Here is a 16,198-nt window from a genome sequence, read left to right as displayed (position 1 = left end):
TTTTTTTGAGATGTTCCTGGAACTGTCTGGACAACATCCACAATTTGTCACTTAAAACCAGTTAGGATTAGTATACAGGATGGAATTGGGACACATCATAACTGTCAGTAAATGTAAGTGTCTTGACTGCTGTCCATGGTGCTGATTCTGCAGCTGTCTCTGGTGCACGTCTAACATCTGCGCTGGCAGAGACTGATGACCTATAGGTTGTCTTGACTGATCAGCCTCATCATATTGTCTCACGTGTTAAGCTCATTATATGTATCTCATTGATCCAGATTCTGGTTGCTAAGTCGTGACACCAAACTTTGTTCCAGCATAATGTGCCTCATTTAGGAGAACTTTAGTATAAGTTTGGCTGCCTAATGTCTGTGGCAAGCTTAATTATGTATGCTCACTCTGGCACAAGCTTTTTGTTTATGTGTATGCTCCTTCAAAAGCTAATCAAAGTAATGAAGTAGTGTGTGGTATGCTCTCTGCACTTGGGTGTTATTCAGCAACGTTACACTTACAGTATCACTGATTTCACATCCAAAACAAGATCTGACGTCATGATCAGCCTTTACTGCTAACAAAGATGGACTGTGCAGAACAGATTGTGAGGTATTTATTGTCTCTGGCATTATCTTGCCTGTGAATCACAACTTTAGAGAAACACTTGCCAAAAAGACAGTGATATAATGTGTTCCTCCAACATTACGTTTGAAGGTTATTTTACTTCCTCTGTCTAGGGCCCTTTTTGGGCTGAACAGAAGCTTCAAATCAGGTTAATGACCAGTGACACTTCCAGTGACCCCTGTCTTATCAGAGGTGTTTTCTTGCATTTTGCCTTTATTAGGTTACAGGGTACTGAAATACAGAAACATGGGGGGCAAGAGAATACGGTTCATGTAAACATACAGTGTCAGTCAATAATTGTTCAACTTTCATTAAAGGTCAATATTCTATCGAGACACATCAAAAAGGCAGTGATCCAGTCCTGCTGCTGCTGATATGAGAGTTATATTAAACTGACCCAGAGGACAGTGAGCCTTTGCTGTGTTGAAAACTGGAATATTCCAAAGCCTCAGTGAGAGATACAAATGAATAAACATGAATAAACATTATAAATCAGTAAATGGGTTTATGTGCTTAGAAGGGCAAAGGGGCATTTATGGGAATTCACATCAAAAGCAAATGCAACTGAATATACTCTGAACTAAAGGTCAGCAAGGATATATTTTTTAATTTAATCTTTATTTAATCAGGCAGTCTCATTGAGATTAAGATCTCTTTTCTAAGAGAGACATGAGAACAAGAAACATTCATTCATTCATTGGAACAGTGGCAGCATTAGACCCATTGCATTCTCATTAAATATGCAGAAATACCTCTGTAAAGCCTTGAGATGATGGACACCATTTCAGCTGTCAGCAGAAAGCATTTGAATGAGCCAGCGAGCAACAGGTTCCGTCTTTAATGCACTGGCTATTAATGGAGTATAGGGTGTGGTGCGGCGGGAAGCCAGTAATAATTAATTTCCTGCTGCTGTAATCATAGTTCTCTCTAAGTTAATTAGCATCTGTGGAGTGTTATGGAGAAGCATCTGCAGAGAGGGAAAGGTGGTTAAAAGCAGTGTGGGGAGTGTGACACCGGCTGTGGGACCGCATCTTATGTCAGGGTTATTAGATTAAGGCCAACATGAGTCATTGCATGATGGAACTAATGGTGCATCTGATGCATGTGATTGTGATATTGTAAAATCCAATCAGCATCGCAGATGGACTGTGTCACTCCCCTCTTCCCAGTCCTCTCATATCATCTATCACTTACTTCACTTACTTCTAGATAACACAGAGAGGGCAACCAAATATAAAACCTTATCTACAAAGTGAATAACCAGCGAACATTCTCCACTACAAGTGATCTTTATTCAGCTGGAGTTATTAAAAACACCGGAGGAGGAGGAGGAGTAAAAATTCAACAGGATACATACACACTGAAGACAACGAACAAGGTGCAAAATGATTACTTATGTGCTGGTAAAACAGTGAACAGTCTAAGAGGCATCAAAAAGGAGACACACAAAGTGATTATCGATTGGCTGGTTAAACAACCAAATTACAGCGGTAGTTGCTTTTAATGGTGAAAGAAGGAAGCCAATACATTTAGTTCTTTTTTCCAGGTGTGCTCTGTTGCTGTTCTTAAAGCCTGACTTTATCCAGAGTCTAGGGGTAGATGACTTGCCAATTACTAATTCTATCACATTATCCTAATCAGCAGATGGAGTTTGCTCAGTTGTCCATGCGACATGATATTACATTTGTGTTATGATCAAAATCCCCAGAAATAGTTACTAAATGGACCTTGTGGTGAGATTGTTTTTTCGCCTGCTCACTCCAAGTTTAAGTTTGAATCTGAGGTTTTATGACAACATTGATGATAATTCCTTAGTGCTTGAGAAAAAAAAGGAAAATCCATCTGCTGATGAAGATCATGTGATATGATTGAAAGCTTCAGAACAGCTACTTAATGGACCTTATCGTGAGTTTGCCTCCTCAACTTGCCAGTGAGTCTGCTGTGGTAATTTGTGTAATTTGTCTGTTTCTGTAATTTATCAAAAAAAATTAAGAAAAGAAAGGAATTAGCTACTTTTTCATTTTGTCTATAGCCAAAGAGCTGTAGAGACCCGATGTCACAGTACAACAGCACCTTCTCACAACATTATGACATGTGACATTTTAATTTGTGACAGCAGGAAAAGCACAGGTTTAATTGATAACATAAATAACAATGACAGTCCATTCAGGTGTGCCGGATCCAGGGCCCTAGTATTATGCATGCTGGTTCACTAGAATGGGACACCTAATGGGATGGATCTATCATTAATGTTAATAGTTACACCTGTGCTTTTCCTGCAATGATTTTTCATGATGTTCCTGTTATGTCAAAATGTCTGCCAGAAAAAGGTCTACGGATGCTGCTGTAGCTGAGTTAATGATTCCACATGCCATTATCGCTGTTTATATTATGCATTATTAGTCACTGTTCTATTTAAATATTTTATTTCGACTTTATTTTATTCATTATCTTGTTTATAATGTATTCAGTTTGTTTCCCACTGGGTCTGGTCTGATGGCTGTACTATGAGTGCCTGTTTGCTGTATTCTGTCCCTGTGGTAGTTATCTGTAATAAGATCTGTTAGAATACTTCAAAATGTGGATGCTAGATGTTAAAAAGAGCTCCCAATTGCCTCTACAGATGCTTCTGTGACTATATTGGTTGTGAGTAACTTGTTAAGCACACCACACACAAGCACACTAGCTTAGATGTTTTCGTGACTCACTTGGCGTCAAAAGAAATCTCTGCGGTGTGGCTTGCTAACCAGCAGTTAGCTAAATGATCTCTTTCTTTGTCTTTAGTGTTTTTGAAGCTTCTAACAAAAAGCTGGCTATGGGAGACTTCATATCTTTCTGTTGTTACCAGGAAGAAACAGCTGATTAGAGACAAAATTGCTGGTTTGTAGTAGTTTTGTAGTAGTTGAGTACACAACATCTCTTTTTTAACCAGTTCACCTACCTTAAAAGAATAGTTCTACCTTTCCGGAAGTATGCTTATTCACTTTCTTGCTGAGAGTTAGTCAAGAAGGTGATACCACTTTCATATCTGTCAATATGAAGCCACTGCAAGCAGCAGTTTAGCTTAGCTAAGCATAAAGACTGTAAACGGGGGTAAACAGGTAGCCCAGCTCTGTCCAGCAGTAACAACATCCGCCTACAGACACCTCTAAAGCTCATTAATTAAGATGTTATGTCATGTCTGTTTAATGCCGCCTTACAGGGGGTTATTGTCAGACTGCTCACAGTAGCTTCATATTTCCTTGATAGTGGTAATGATCTTCTCAACTAAGTCTCAGTGTCAAATGTCAAATTATGAATGACTCACATAAATCTTTACATTAGAGTCGCACGGTACCCATCTTAGTAAGAAGTATCAAACTGATGTTATACTGTATGTTAAAGGCAAGTGCTATACTGGTTGTTTTGGGATGATCATCAGGGTTGTCTCACACATTGACTGTGAGACTCAAGCAATTGACAGTTTTCACGTGGTGCTCTCACACCACACGTCCATTTTCTCACGCAGTAAAAAACAAAATCTTAACTGATAACATTGCAATGCGAAAAGAGGACACTAAGAGCGCACAGACAGACAAGACAGAGCAGCACAGCATGACAGCAGCACTATGCAATGGCAATTTATTCAGTGAGATATATATAAATCTATTATATCATAATTTATTCCCATGCATGCTGCTCAGAGTAATCTCAGTCAGCGGCTCTTCTGGCAGCAGCAGAGCGTCTCTCCCTCTCCTCTCACACCGTGTGCACGCAGACAGGAGAGACAGTGAATAACTATGGTTATGGAGACGCTCTGTGTCTCTGTCACTCTGAAACTTTCTACAAATTCCTAATAATAAGTTTTTAGGTTAACTGTGAGGCAATTTCATTCATCCAAATTGTTTGTACTGCAATTGTTAGACCTTGAATGTGGCCTTGTGAATATTGACAATAAAAACTCTCAGCTTTAACATTATTTAACCAGGTTTAAGTATCCCAATCATATTGTGATGTGTTGAAAGGCTATTCATCTTTGTTTAACCTTGAAGATGGCCAAGTAGTCTGCAACCTACTAAAATTTTAGGCTACATAATGTTTTTTATAAATATAATTTCAAATATGAAATAGTCATTCCTTTAATAGCACCCTCAATCTATCTAATCTAGACTAGTGCAGGTGGCTGTTTCTTGTCTTAATCCAAGAGGTTATATGGTGTAGAAATGCAAATTACAATTTTTTTGAAAAAGGTGTTGGTTGATAAGGCCAGAGAGAGGTTAAAATAAAAATAATACTCATTTTATTATGAACAAAAATAAGCACTACTAAAGCACCACCCCCCCCAAATTCTCACTCCAAGCTGAAGTCAAAACTTGGCAGCCCTGATGATCGTCAACATTTTATTTACCACTGCATCAAAATAAAGCCACAAGTTAAGCATTAAGATTACACAAGTAAACCTCAGTGTTCAATTTGTGCACATTTAAGTCAAATCTTGACTCAAACAAAACAAATGCACAGAGAGTAATTTTAATTTTAATTCAAACACAACACTGCCGTGCATGTAATAGAGTGATCTACGGCAGGGATTCATGCAATGGACCCCATACAAACATGAGACTACAAACTTTCCACAGTGTGAGGGTTTGGCCCACTATAATGTTGTTGTTCGTTTAATGATAAATTATTCGGTTACTAGAGGTGAGAGAGAGGTGCCTATGATGGGAATAGTAATGATTATACTTTCAACAAATGGAATAACCTCCTGTGAATTAAATTAGAGGTAAATTAAACAGTTCTTAATGTTCCTAAGGAGCAGCAGAGGAACATTTTATCATTAATTTAACATTCATTTATCCACAGAACGTTGCTTCTTTCCAGACCACCCTGCATCACATACACACACTTGGTGTTTCAGTGCCCTGCTCAAGGGGACTACAGTCATAGTGAAGAGGGACTTTCACCTTTCCAAGACATTTCCTCACTGGCCTGATGTTTTGACTCATTCCAACTACAGTCTGTAGTGGCTTCCCTCCACGGGACAATTGCCCACCCTTGTGCTAGAAAGGTCAATCTACTCACCGTCTACGCAGGCCGGCCTTGCCCTGGTGGTGCCGGCGATCTGGCCTCTCCGGCAGGCGCAGCGGGCCGTCTGCCTGGCAATGGTCCGTCTGGGAACGCTGCTGTCTCTGTTGAGCATCACTATCTCACAGGTTCCCACCGCCAACTGGCCTGCCAAACACAGCAGCGAGAAACAAAGTACATCACATTAGCATAATGAGACTGTAATGAACATATTACAGAGGAGCAAATGGTCTTCGAAGGTACAGACAACAGGCGGCCTGGACACAGAGTCTTCTCTGTGGTCTGTGTAGCACTTGGCAATTTAATATTCTCATTTAAAGTCTCAAATAGAAAAATGGAAAACTGATTTCAGTGCTCTAAAACCAGAAAACAGCAGGCTTCAGTTTTAAAACAGTATGGCTGGGTGCTCTGTTGATAAAAGTGTCTTAAAATGATCATGAGGAAAACAAAGATCCCTCCATGAATCTGTTAAAAGGACATTTTCTGTTTGGCTAGTCATAACTGCAAGTTAACAAGCCTTCCATGTTAAAAGCTGTGATATGAAACTGCTAAAAAGAAGAAACAACATACTGGCTGCTTTGCTTTTCATAGAGTTTTAAGGATAAAATGAAAAGAGTTTTTCAGATTGGAAGCATGAATTTGCTCAGAAAATTTCATAGAGATGAACCCAGCACAATATGAGACATTGAGACTGTCCTCACTAGAAAATCAGCTGCATTGGTTGTTTGTTCAAATGCCTGAACAACCTATGTTTATGTGTACCAGACAAGGACCTTACATGGGCGTGTGAATAAAGGCTTTTGTCAGTCAGAAACATGACTTTGTTGCAGCGCAGCAAAAACTCAACAATAATACAATAGAGACCGTTTCCCGCCAGTGTTGATGTTAGTTTCTTTTACGATAATCCAAGTAGTTTTTGTACCTAGATCTAACCAAACATTAACTATAGCTGATCAGAAAACTGGCATATGAACCATTTTTATATGCAGTTTGGAAGGCAATGACAAACAACATATTTAGGGGTTAAGTCTGGAGGACTTGTTGGAAATATCCTGTGTGCACAGATGATAGTTTGTTCTCAGGGTTGTGGAGTATCCAAAATGGAAAAGATGTCATCCTCTGTGAAGCATGAATGTGCTCAGAAAAATTTCATGGCAATCTGCCCAATACATGCTCAGAACTTTTGGTGGTGGCACTAGCAGAAAGGTCAGGGGGGTCGTCCTCTGAATACAATGAATATGGCAAATATCTTGGTAACCTGGCCAGTAGGTTCCAGGTTATCCTGGTGCTGGACAGACAGATCAACTTCACCATCCTTAGACCTCACCACCAGCAAACCAATATATTTTTCCCCATTAAATGATGATAAATTGACAATTTTAAATTGTAATTCTAACTTTACGATAGTTCGATAGTTCTATATTTTAATATCTTTAAAACTTAAATTATATTCAGTGTTATGTTTGTTTAAATTTAAGAATTTAAATGTCAACAATCATTAAGCTCTGGTGTTTCTTTTTAGTTGCCACGGTTCTATAGAGCTATACTTGGACTTACCCTTTACTAACACCACTACAATACCCTAAGATAGTGTTTGAGACCAGTATAGTCATTTTTCAGGAAAAAATAGTATAACATCTAAATTAAACATTAATCCAGGGGGAACGAAATCATGTTTTGAAATATGGAACATTACATTTTTGTATTTCTTATTTGACTACTGAACTAGTGAATGAAACACGGACATTTGGTTGAAATAATGTGTGATTTGGTTGACATGGCAGTCGCTGCTGGGCACTGCGCTCTGACAACAGTCCAATTTTCAAGCCAAGTTAAGCTCTACTGAGACGACAAATGGTCAGAATGTCTTTAAGTGATGATTACCTTGCTCAGAAATCTCTGCAGTGTGTGTGCGTGTGTGTGTGCGTGTGTGTGTGTGTGTGTGTGTGTGTGTGTGTGTGTGTATGTGCACACGCGTGCTATTCTTACATTTCTATCCAAGCACAGAGAATTACTTCAGGGTTCTCCAGGCATTACAAATTGATGGATAACTCCCAGGCCAGGGAACTGTGGTTAAGCAAGGTTTCAAGTTTGTCAAAATGTGATCTCTAAATTAATTAAACAATCTGGAGAAACTGACAATTCACAAGGATGTTTCAACTGCAAATGGAGAACTTGGGAAGGGAGGAAAAAAAACAGATCTCTATCTTGATAAAGATAACATCTAAGTGCAAATTTTCTTCATCATCTTCACATTGTCATGTCAGGAGAGTTACTCAGAGAGTCAGGGAGCGTGAAACACTTTTAAAACTTTTTAATCAACGTGTGCTATGAAATGCACACAATTTAAACAGGAATTAATCTCATTTTAAATATTAAGTGAGTTTGAATGAATTTATTTAATATTTTGTAACAATGACAAGTGTTTGGAGTTTATTCTTTAAATTTTATAAGAGCAACAGATTAATTTATTGAGCTTTGTGGCCATGAATGCAGCTCTACAGTCACCCATGTATGGCTCTGATGATCACTTCCCTCCATGCAGAAATGAGTCCAACTGAAATCTGTCCAACAGCCATGGGCAAATAAAAGAGGAGCAGTAACAATGATGTTTTCAATGTTTTGATTTATTAAATGAACCCTGTGCATGGCCTTTTGTAGCTGACAGTTTCACTGAACATTAAATGATGAGGTAACAGTTTTGTTTGGGTAAATTATTTGGAAACCTGAGGGAACACATTTAATTGTCTTTTATTTAGGCCTTCCTGGTATATTTGAGGGAATTATGAACTGTTAACAGTCTTGTGTTTTATAGATGAACAAGCTTTAATCACGGTGAATTACTTGAGGGTGTTTGCAGCTTTCAAAAACACATTTGGAAAAAAATAAAATATTTCAATATAAGTAAATGACATTTAACCGTATCGGTTTTGTCATTTAAAATCAAAGTGAGATTTTGTTGTGGCCTCAAATGAGAGAACTAAAAGATTAATCAATAACCCGCTGAACTGCAGCTGAATAATATTAATGTGTGTGAGTGAATCAAATCTGACTCAGCTTGAACTCAACACATTTCTAAATAAGTGTAACATAAACGCATGTGAAGTTTACAGAACTCTCTGCTCCAGGTTAGACAGTAAAGCTCAGAAGTTTCCTTCACCTCTGTAACGATCTGGAAAAAGTAACATAGTTTCTTCTTTCTTTTCTTTATTGAATGGAAAGCTGCCAGTGAAAGCCATTCAAGCTGACACTGAAATAAAATCAGCTGGGGGAAGGTAGTTTGGAGAAGAGTCTGTGCTGCAGTTCCTGTAAGGTCAATCTCTGGCATTCACCAACCATCACTCCTTTATACTGCTGCTTCTAGTTGCTTCCCAACACCCTTAAAGCTTCATTAAGTGAGATGTTAACTGCTCTATTGCATGAAATGACTGTAATAATGGCAAAGGTTGAAGGGGTTGTTGATCAACACAAATGGTTCATAAAATTACTTCAGCTGAGTTGCTGAGGCTTCAAAGTTTCAGGAGCTGCCAGGTAGCTAATAGGAAGACATCTTATGGTGACCATGTGACCTTTCTTTCAGAAACATCACCATGTCAAAATGTGTTCTGGTCATTAACGTATTTATGGGCCAAGGGGCAAAAATGAACCTCGGTCCCTCATTCTTCCAGCTCTGTGTACTGCATGGTAATTAGTTTGTGGTAATTTGTTTAAACACATATTTATTGAAGAATATCCACCATTTATGCATGTTTTGACAAACAGTCCCTCAACAACACAGAAAAATGATAAGATAATAATGCAGGTGTCACTTTAAGGCCCCTATCATATCAGCTGATATTGGATTTCCATGGATATTCCCTAAAAATTCACTTAATCAAATGACCAGAAATCAAGGGACACCCAGTGAACTTGTAGCTTTCAGGGGTCGGTAATCCAGTCTTATTCTAGACCCTTGTGAAGGTATCTCAAAAAGCAATGGCTGAATTTCAACCAACTTTGCTGTCAATATTCACAGTCTCCAGATGATGGATCCTTGACCTTTCATTTAGCTTCATAATCAGGTCAAATTTCTCCTTGACCAACACTTTGGGCCATGATATCCTGAAAACGGCTATTGGAATAATACTAATGGCTATATGAATATTCACGGTCACAGGAGGATGGATTCTAATGTTGTTGGCAAACCCCCGACCGTTCTCCAGCACCACTATCAGCCCAAATTTTTCCAAATTCTACATATGAAATATCAAATTATCTTATTGGCATGATATTTTTGAACACTTTCACACTCTCCATAAGATGAACCCTTTTCATCTTCGACCATGAGTTTTCCTGAAGCTTCACCATCTCAACACTGCAGCCTCTAGGGGCTGCTAGTCAGGCTTTAGACTTTGGTAGACTATTTTGGTGGAGTTTTTTTGAGTAACGATAGTTGACACTAAACTTTTGCCAGGCAAACAGGACAAATCTACTGCATCATAGTTAATGGAGGAGTAGTTGGGCTCTCAGATGCAGCTGCACTTTGTGTGTTAGGCTGATTAGATTGGTGTTGTATTTTTATATAAAATTATTACCTAGAGCAGTCTTGAGAGTCATAAAACACTATCACCTCCACGAAGAACAACTATGCACATTTCATTTCATAGCATTAGCCAGGCTGCCCACCATTACCCACACACTACCCACCACCACCACTCAGCCCACCCTCCGCTCTTTTTTTGCTGAGACGAGTCCCTGTATGCTTGGTGGGTGCTTGGAGGACAGAGGTGCCATCAGATATCAGTGCTCCCTGCCATGTTTCACCACTAAACAGATGAATGGGCTTCATGCAATAAGCCTGAAGGAAGGAGAATAGCAAAGCAAGTGGGGGGGGGAAGAGTTATGTAGTGTGTGGGCGGGGGTCGCTTTGTAAAGTGCCCTTAGCTAGGGCCAGCGCTTCATCATAGGTACACGAGTTAATTCATGTGACAGGGGGTTTCTGTCACTCAGCAGAGACACTTGGCCTCGTCTCTATTTCATACGATGAAATGCGCGTACAGCTGTGGCAGCGAGGAGTGTGCCGAGTGAGGGATGGCGCCACGTTCTTGTCCAGGCTCTGGATCCTGTCAGAAATGACATCTAGAGGGCTACAGGAAGCCGATACAGAGCACAGACACTGGCTCTCTGCACTGACTGGCAGCCTGATGACCTTATCTCTGAATCACAACACTACACAAGTGCAAAGTGGCAGCCCATACACACACAAACAGGGGTTCAAACACACACCTTTGAGCAAAAATGTGCATCTGTGCTGCACATATCAGCACTTGATCAGACACACTGCACATCAGCAAAGCACAGGAGCACAAATATCTTAATATCTCTGTCTGCAATAGGCTGCCAGGAGTCCACACTCGCTTTCACAATGTTCCCCTGATTCAATGTGCGTCATAGCAGCACTGAGAACTGGGTGGCATGATGAGGTTATTAAACTCTAGATACATTACACTACCAGACCGTGGTAAAATGCAGGGTGAATATAGAAAAAACATAAAAACATAAAACAACCAATTTTCGTCTTTCCTGTTAACAACACAATCTCTTCCAACTGGTTACTGTTCCGTATTTAGACAGTTGTAATTACCAACAAAACATTCAGTTCATTCTAGCTTATCTATTTTCTTGTTTGTCTCTTCAATTAAGACAGTGCAGATACATCGGTAGTTAGACCAAATTGATAGAATACCTTTATCAGATTTAACAGGCAATCACAGCTCTGCACCACTCCCGTACAACTGAAACCAGATTGGGAGCTGTTAAGAAAGGCTCTGCTTCTCCTCAGGGAATTTGCCATAAAATTATATGACAGGCTGCACTGAATGAACTATGACAAAGATTCCATTTCCATATTAAAACAATCTCCCTTTATAGATTGTAATTACTTGCGGGCTGCTAAAGATGGAAGTGAGGTTTTACAATGTTTTATTGCAAAGAGCGTCTTTGCGAGCTATAGTTTCGAACCATATTTATTAAAAATCCCACTTCTTGTAAAGCTAGGGCAGTTAATTATTCATGACAATATGTATTGTATTTCCCTATAAAGACCCAGCTATAGCGCACAGCCACGCTGTGCCGGCTTGGCTTGGCTTAAACGTCCTGGCATTGAATCTAACTAGTTTTCCCTGAGAGAGCCAATCACACTCTAATCACTACACTGGCATACAATAATAAGTCTGAGTGATTATCTTCTTTCCATTGTATATTCCTTTCTTGATAGAAGTGCTGTTCTCAAGGATGAAAATGGAGCTGCCAACAAAGCACCAGTTTAGAGAGCATGACAATCATATTAACATGTATCAAATCAGATATGAATTCAACTGATCTTCTATGGAAGATTTAAAACATTGTGTGAGATGTTATAAATATTAATGCCGCAGGTAATCAGTCGAAATTGATTTGTAGTGGCTGCAGTTATCAAATTTTAAAATGTAATGAGCATTGACTCCCCCCCCACCACCCCCCCATCCATCCAGCTTCCTCATACTGCTCAGATTTATACTTTTACCTTTGAAAGCTTAATGTTTAGGGCTGCGACTAATGATTATTTTATTATTGGCTATAGATTTACCAAACGATTTAAATGCATTGCATTTATACAGCGCTTTTTCATTTGAGCAAAGAGTCACATTCACACACACACACAATGGTGGAGCTGCCATATAAGGTGCAATATGGGGTTCAGTGTTTTGCTCAAGGACACTTCAGCATGTGGACAGGAGGAGCCAACCGTACGATTAATGGATGGAGAGAATGCATCGCATTCACCTATTTTCTCATGCATGGAACTTTCTCTTTGGCAGAAACCCACTCAACTCAAATAAATAAATAAATACACTTAATCTAAAATGAATATTCTGTTCAGCGCATCAGTGTGATGTGCATCAACGCTTGCCAATTTACTGAGAGGTTCTACAATGTTTCTTTATTGGCATGAGTGTTTTGACATGACAGTTTATACAAATCAGTAGTTGCTAGAAAAATCTCTCCAGGTGAACATCCTCTGTATAACATCTGACAGTAGCATCAACTGTCAACTCTGAAATTGGGAAAACAATTTAATAGTATATGAACGTGATTTCTAGGAGACAGGGTTGCACCTGTAACGGAATGTATTCTCTTGTCCATCTATGTCACGTCTCCCATGTAGCCTACATGTCAAACAGTTCCTTCTTTATTCCAGTCACAGTACGCAGTAGCTCTGTGATGAAATGTGTCGACAGCTGTAGTGATATTTTTTGTTTTCTGGTCCCCTGTTACAAGCACTGACACTGCTAAGTTTGTTATATTTTAAAATTAAACATTTTAGGGGGATTTAGAGGGGGGTTGATTATTCTAATGATAAAATCTCAAAATCGTGCACCCACTAATGACCAGGTGACATTCATCAACTTCAAAGAGTAATTTGCAGTATTCAGCTTGAAACACTCGTATGAGAAAACCTAATGGAGATGTTTAGGACAAGCCCATTGTTTGGATTTTTTGCTGATAGACGACTTAAACAGTAATCAACTATCAAAATGACTTACTTTGACATAATGCTGTTATTCACAGTGTTGTTACCTAAATAGGCGGCTAATGAACTCAATCCAGGATTTACCCTCCACTGCAGCCCTGATTTTGACTGCAGTACTAAGATCTAATCTCCCCTTCATGCCCGTTCTCATCTCACAGCTCTGTCTGTTAGTAACAACTCAGGGTGACATCAAACAGCAATCTTATTCAACTGAGCATATGCTAGTCAAGGCAGCCACAGCCAAGTGCATCTCATTACCTTAACACCATTTGACGCGTGCGGCACAGTAGGTAGCATGTAATAGAACACCAGGTGAGAGAGGCAGATGTTTGACTGACCCCATGCTATACGCTTCCTGACGCCGCCGTGATCTTCTGCTGCTAAACAAGTGGGGCAGCGGAGCACTGGAGCAAAAACATGCGCTTTATATTAATGTGCTTGGTTTAAAGGGAATACCACCGCTTGATTTCACATGCTATTTGAATACTCTACAGCAGTGCGATCAATATTTATGCAAGCGAACAACTCTCTGCTGAAGTCGGAGGACCTGTAATGGTACCTAAGTATGCAATTTAATCTGAAGCTGACAGAAATGAATCAGGAGCAAACAGTAAAGGGAAGTGAGAGAGCAGCCGGGGTGAGTTGGGGGGTCTGTTATGCTATTACAGGATGAAGCTCACTTATCTTCAAGCAGTAATATAAGCACTGTGTTGGCACACAGTCAGTCTACCATTTATTGTTCTGCAGAGCAGTTCCTCCTCTCACATCCTGATGACAACACAGGTTGGAGTTTCTGCTCTAAAAAGCTCTTCATATTCACAAATGCGTACCTGAACTGTTTTTGAATGTGGGAATTTTTAAAGCTGCACCAAGCATAATTTTTATGCAATCACGAGCACCCGGTGCGGCTGCAGCCAAAGAGAGAAAAGCACTCCACCCCCACCAACTGAGATGCTGGAGATGTGCTCTATTTGCCCAAATTTAATTCTCGTGTCAGGTGTGTACACTTCTCCACCCACAGGGAATGACAAATTGAAACTTCTCGTAGCAGCAGTAGGATAGCGCACCCTCGGGAGAAAGCCGGACTCAACATTGTTAGATTGTTTCATTTCTCACTGGAAAGCAGGGGCGCGCTGCATGGAGTTTGCTAACATCACTTTATAGGACTTGTATGTCTTTGCAATTCAGTTTTTCATAGAGTTACCACTCTGTCATTCAGAGCTGCTATTGTGTGACATTGCCGAGGGCAGCTTTAAAATAGAAAATAGAAAATATTCCCCTTACATACATCCTCTGCTAGGACTGACACTGTAATTTAGGTCTGGTCTGCTACATGTCTTGTACAGTACACATGATGGAGGTGGCTTCTGATAGGTTTGTGACTTGAATTGTTGCAGTGATGCAGCACAGTCCAGGCTGCAGTGATATTACAATGTAGAGTACACTCAGACATTTGGTTGTGGGTGAATACAGGCTTGAGGCATACAGAGGGAATGTACAATATGCCTTGCAAAAGATAACAGTAGCTATGCTGAATGTAATGCAGAGAGGACTGTAAAGCCACAGTGACTCACTTCAAATTTCACTGAGATAGCCCTCCAGGATTCCCTCCTTCTTTAATGCAAACACAGAGAAAACGGTGAGCATCAGAAGACTATTATGCCCCCATAAGTACTGTACAGTAATGCGTGATTGCATGAACTGCAGCTTTAATATTCAAGCATAACCCTCTCAGAAAATATGATCACGGCATCAGGCGGAAAATAGAATAGGACACAAGACAGAAGGAACATAACTCAAATCATTTGCACCACTCTGCCAATGATGGAGCAGTTTCAAGCCCAGAGCTTTCCGCAGAGAAAATAACAATGCAGAAATACACTGAGCAGTGCACTACACTCAACCACAAGGGAGGTCAAAGCTGACGGCTAGAAAGAATTCATATTCAGGGAGCTATGAAATATGAGCTTTGTGTGGTGCCAAATTGATTTAGCTGTAAAAATTCTTTTCATTTTGTTCCATAAAGACGCTCATACTTTTACAGCTCCTCCGCCTATAGAAGCAGGCCTCGATGATTTGCTTACAATTTACAGCCAAGGTCATAATCAAAGCGGGTCTCTCTTTGCATGCTTAATGCCGCCTTGAAGAAGACTGGAATGGAAATCATCCTTTTCACTTCAAAAAGTCAGTAATTCTTTGCTACTCTGATTAGTTTAATGCTTGGATGGAGAGGCCCTGCTCCCCGAGTTAAAAGAGAATACCAACTAAAGATTCATTCATTCATCATTCTGGTGCCCCATGAAACTAGCTGTCTCTGACACAGGAGGTGATTTGTTAAAAATGGAAAAAGCAACCATGATAGCATTCGAAATAATTCACCAGGATATCATCAAGTCTGGTTTGTGAATGACATTTGGACGGGAAACATCAGAGACACATTGCAGTCCACAACGCAGAGTGGACTGACTGTGTGAGTCGGTCATCAATGGAGCAGCTCTGTACTGATTGTTAAACCACAGTGAGTCATTTCGAAATTTAGTGACATAGCCTGTAGTCGTATCTCATAAAATGTGCGCTGTCATTGCCATCGACAGCTTATCCTGCAGAGCGGGATAACAGAATGGAGTGTTGTCTCTGCTCCTCAGCTCCAGGACACTGTTATTTGCGTTCAGAAGCCCCGATTGGATTATTCAAACAAATCAAAGTGACTTGTTAATTATGACATGTGACATGTGCTGTAAAAAGCAGCATTACTGCCTGTTGCACACATTTGACACTGAGTTTAGGTTGTAGGCCTGTAGATGAATATCAGTCATTTGGTTTGTCCAATTTAACTTATTTTAATAATCTCTGCCTTATCCCACATTGTAAATAAGCCTGTTTTGCAACATGGGAAGTGATCTTTAATTCGGTTCTGAATGATCTGGAATATCAGAGGAAGAACTGGGAAGTTGGAATGAGGAG

The 16,198-nt window shown here is 39.9% G+C and overlaps 1 protein-coding gene across 1 annotated transcript in view; it reads right to left on the bottom strand.

Annotated features, from left to right (window-relative positions):
• Window positions 1-16,198, bottom strand: part of tafa5l (TAFA chemokine like family member 5, like) — a 50,362-nt gene that overhangs the window by 30,019 nt on the left and 4,145 nt on the right. The window contains exon 2 of the mRNA XM_067591522.1: window positions 5,680-5,829. Within this exon, the coding sequence (XP_067447623.1) occupies window positions 5,680-5,829 (150 nt within the window). The remainder of the gene's footprint in view (window positions 1-5,679; window positions 5,830-16,198) is intronic.

Source organism: Thunnus thynnus, chromosome 6, assembly GCF_963924715.1.
Source record: "Thunnus thynnus chromosome 6, fThuThy2.1, whole genome shotgun sequence".
Classification (NCBI taxonomy): domain Eukaryota; kingdom Metazoa; phylum Chordata; class Actinopteri; order Scombriformes; family Scombridae; genus Thunnus; species Thunnus thynnus.
Note: the sequence above shows the minus strand (reverse complement) of the source record. Positions and strands in the feature narration are given on the sequence as shown.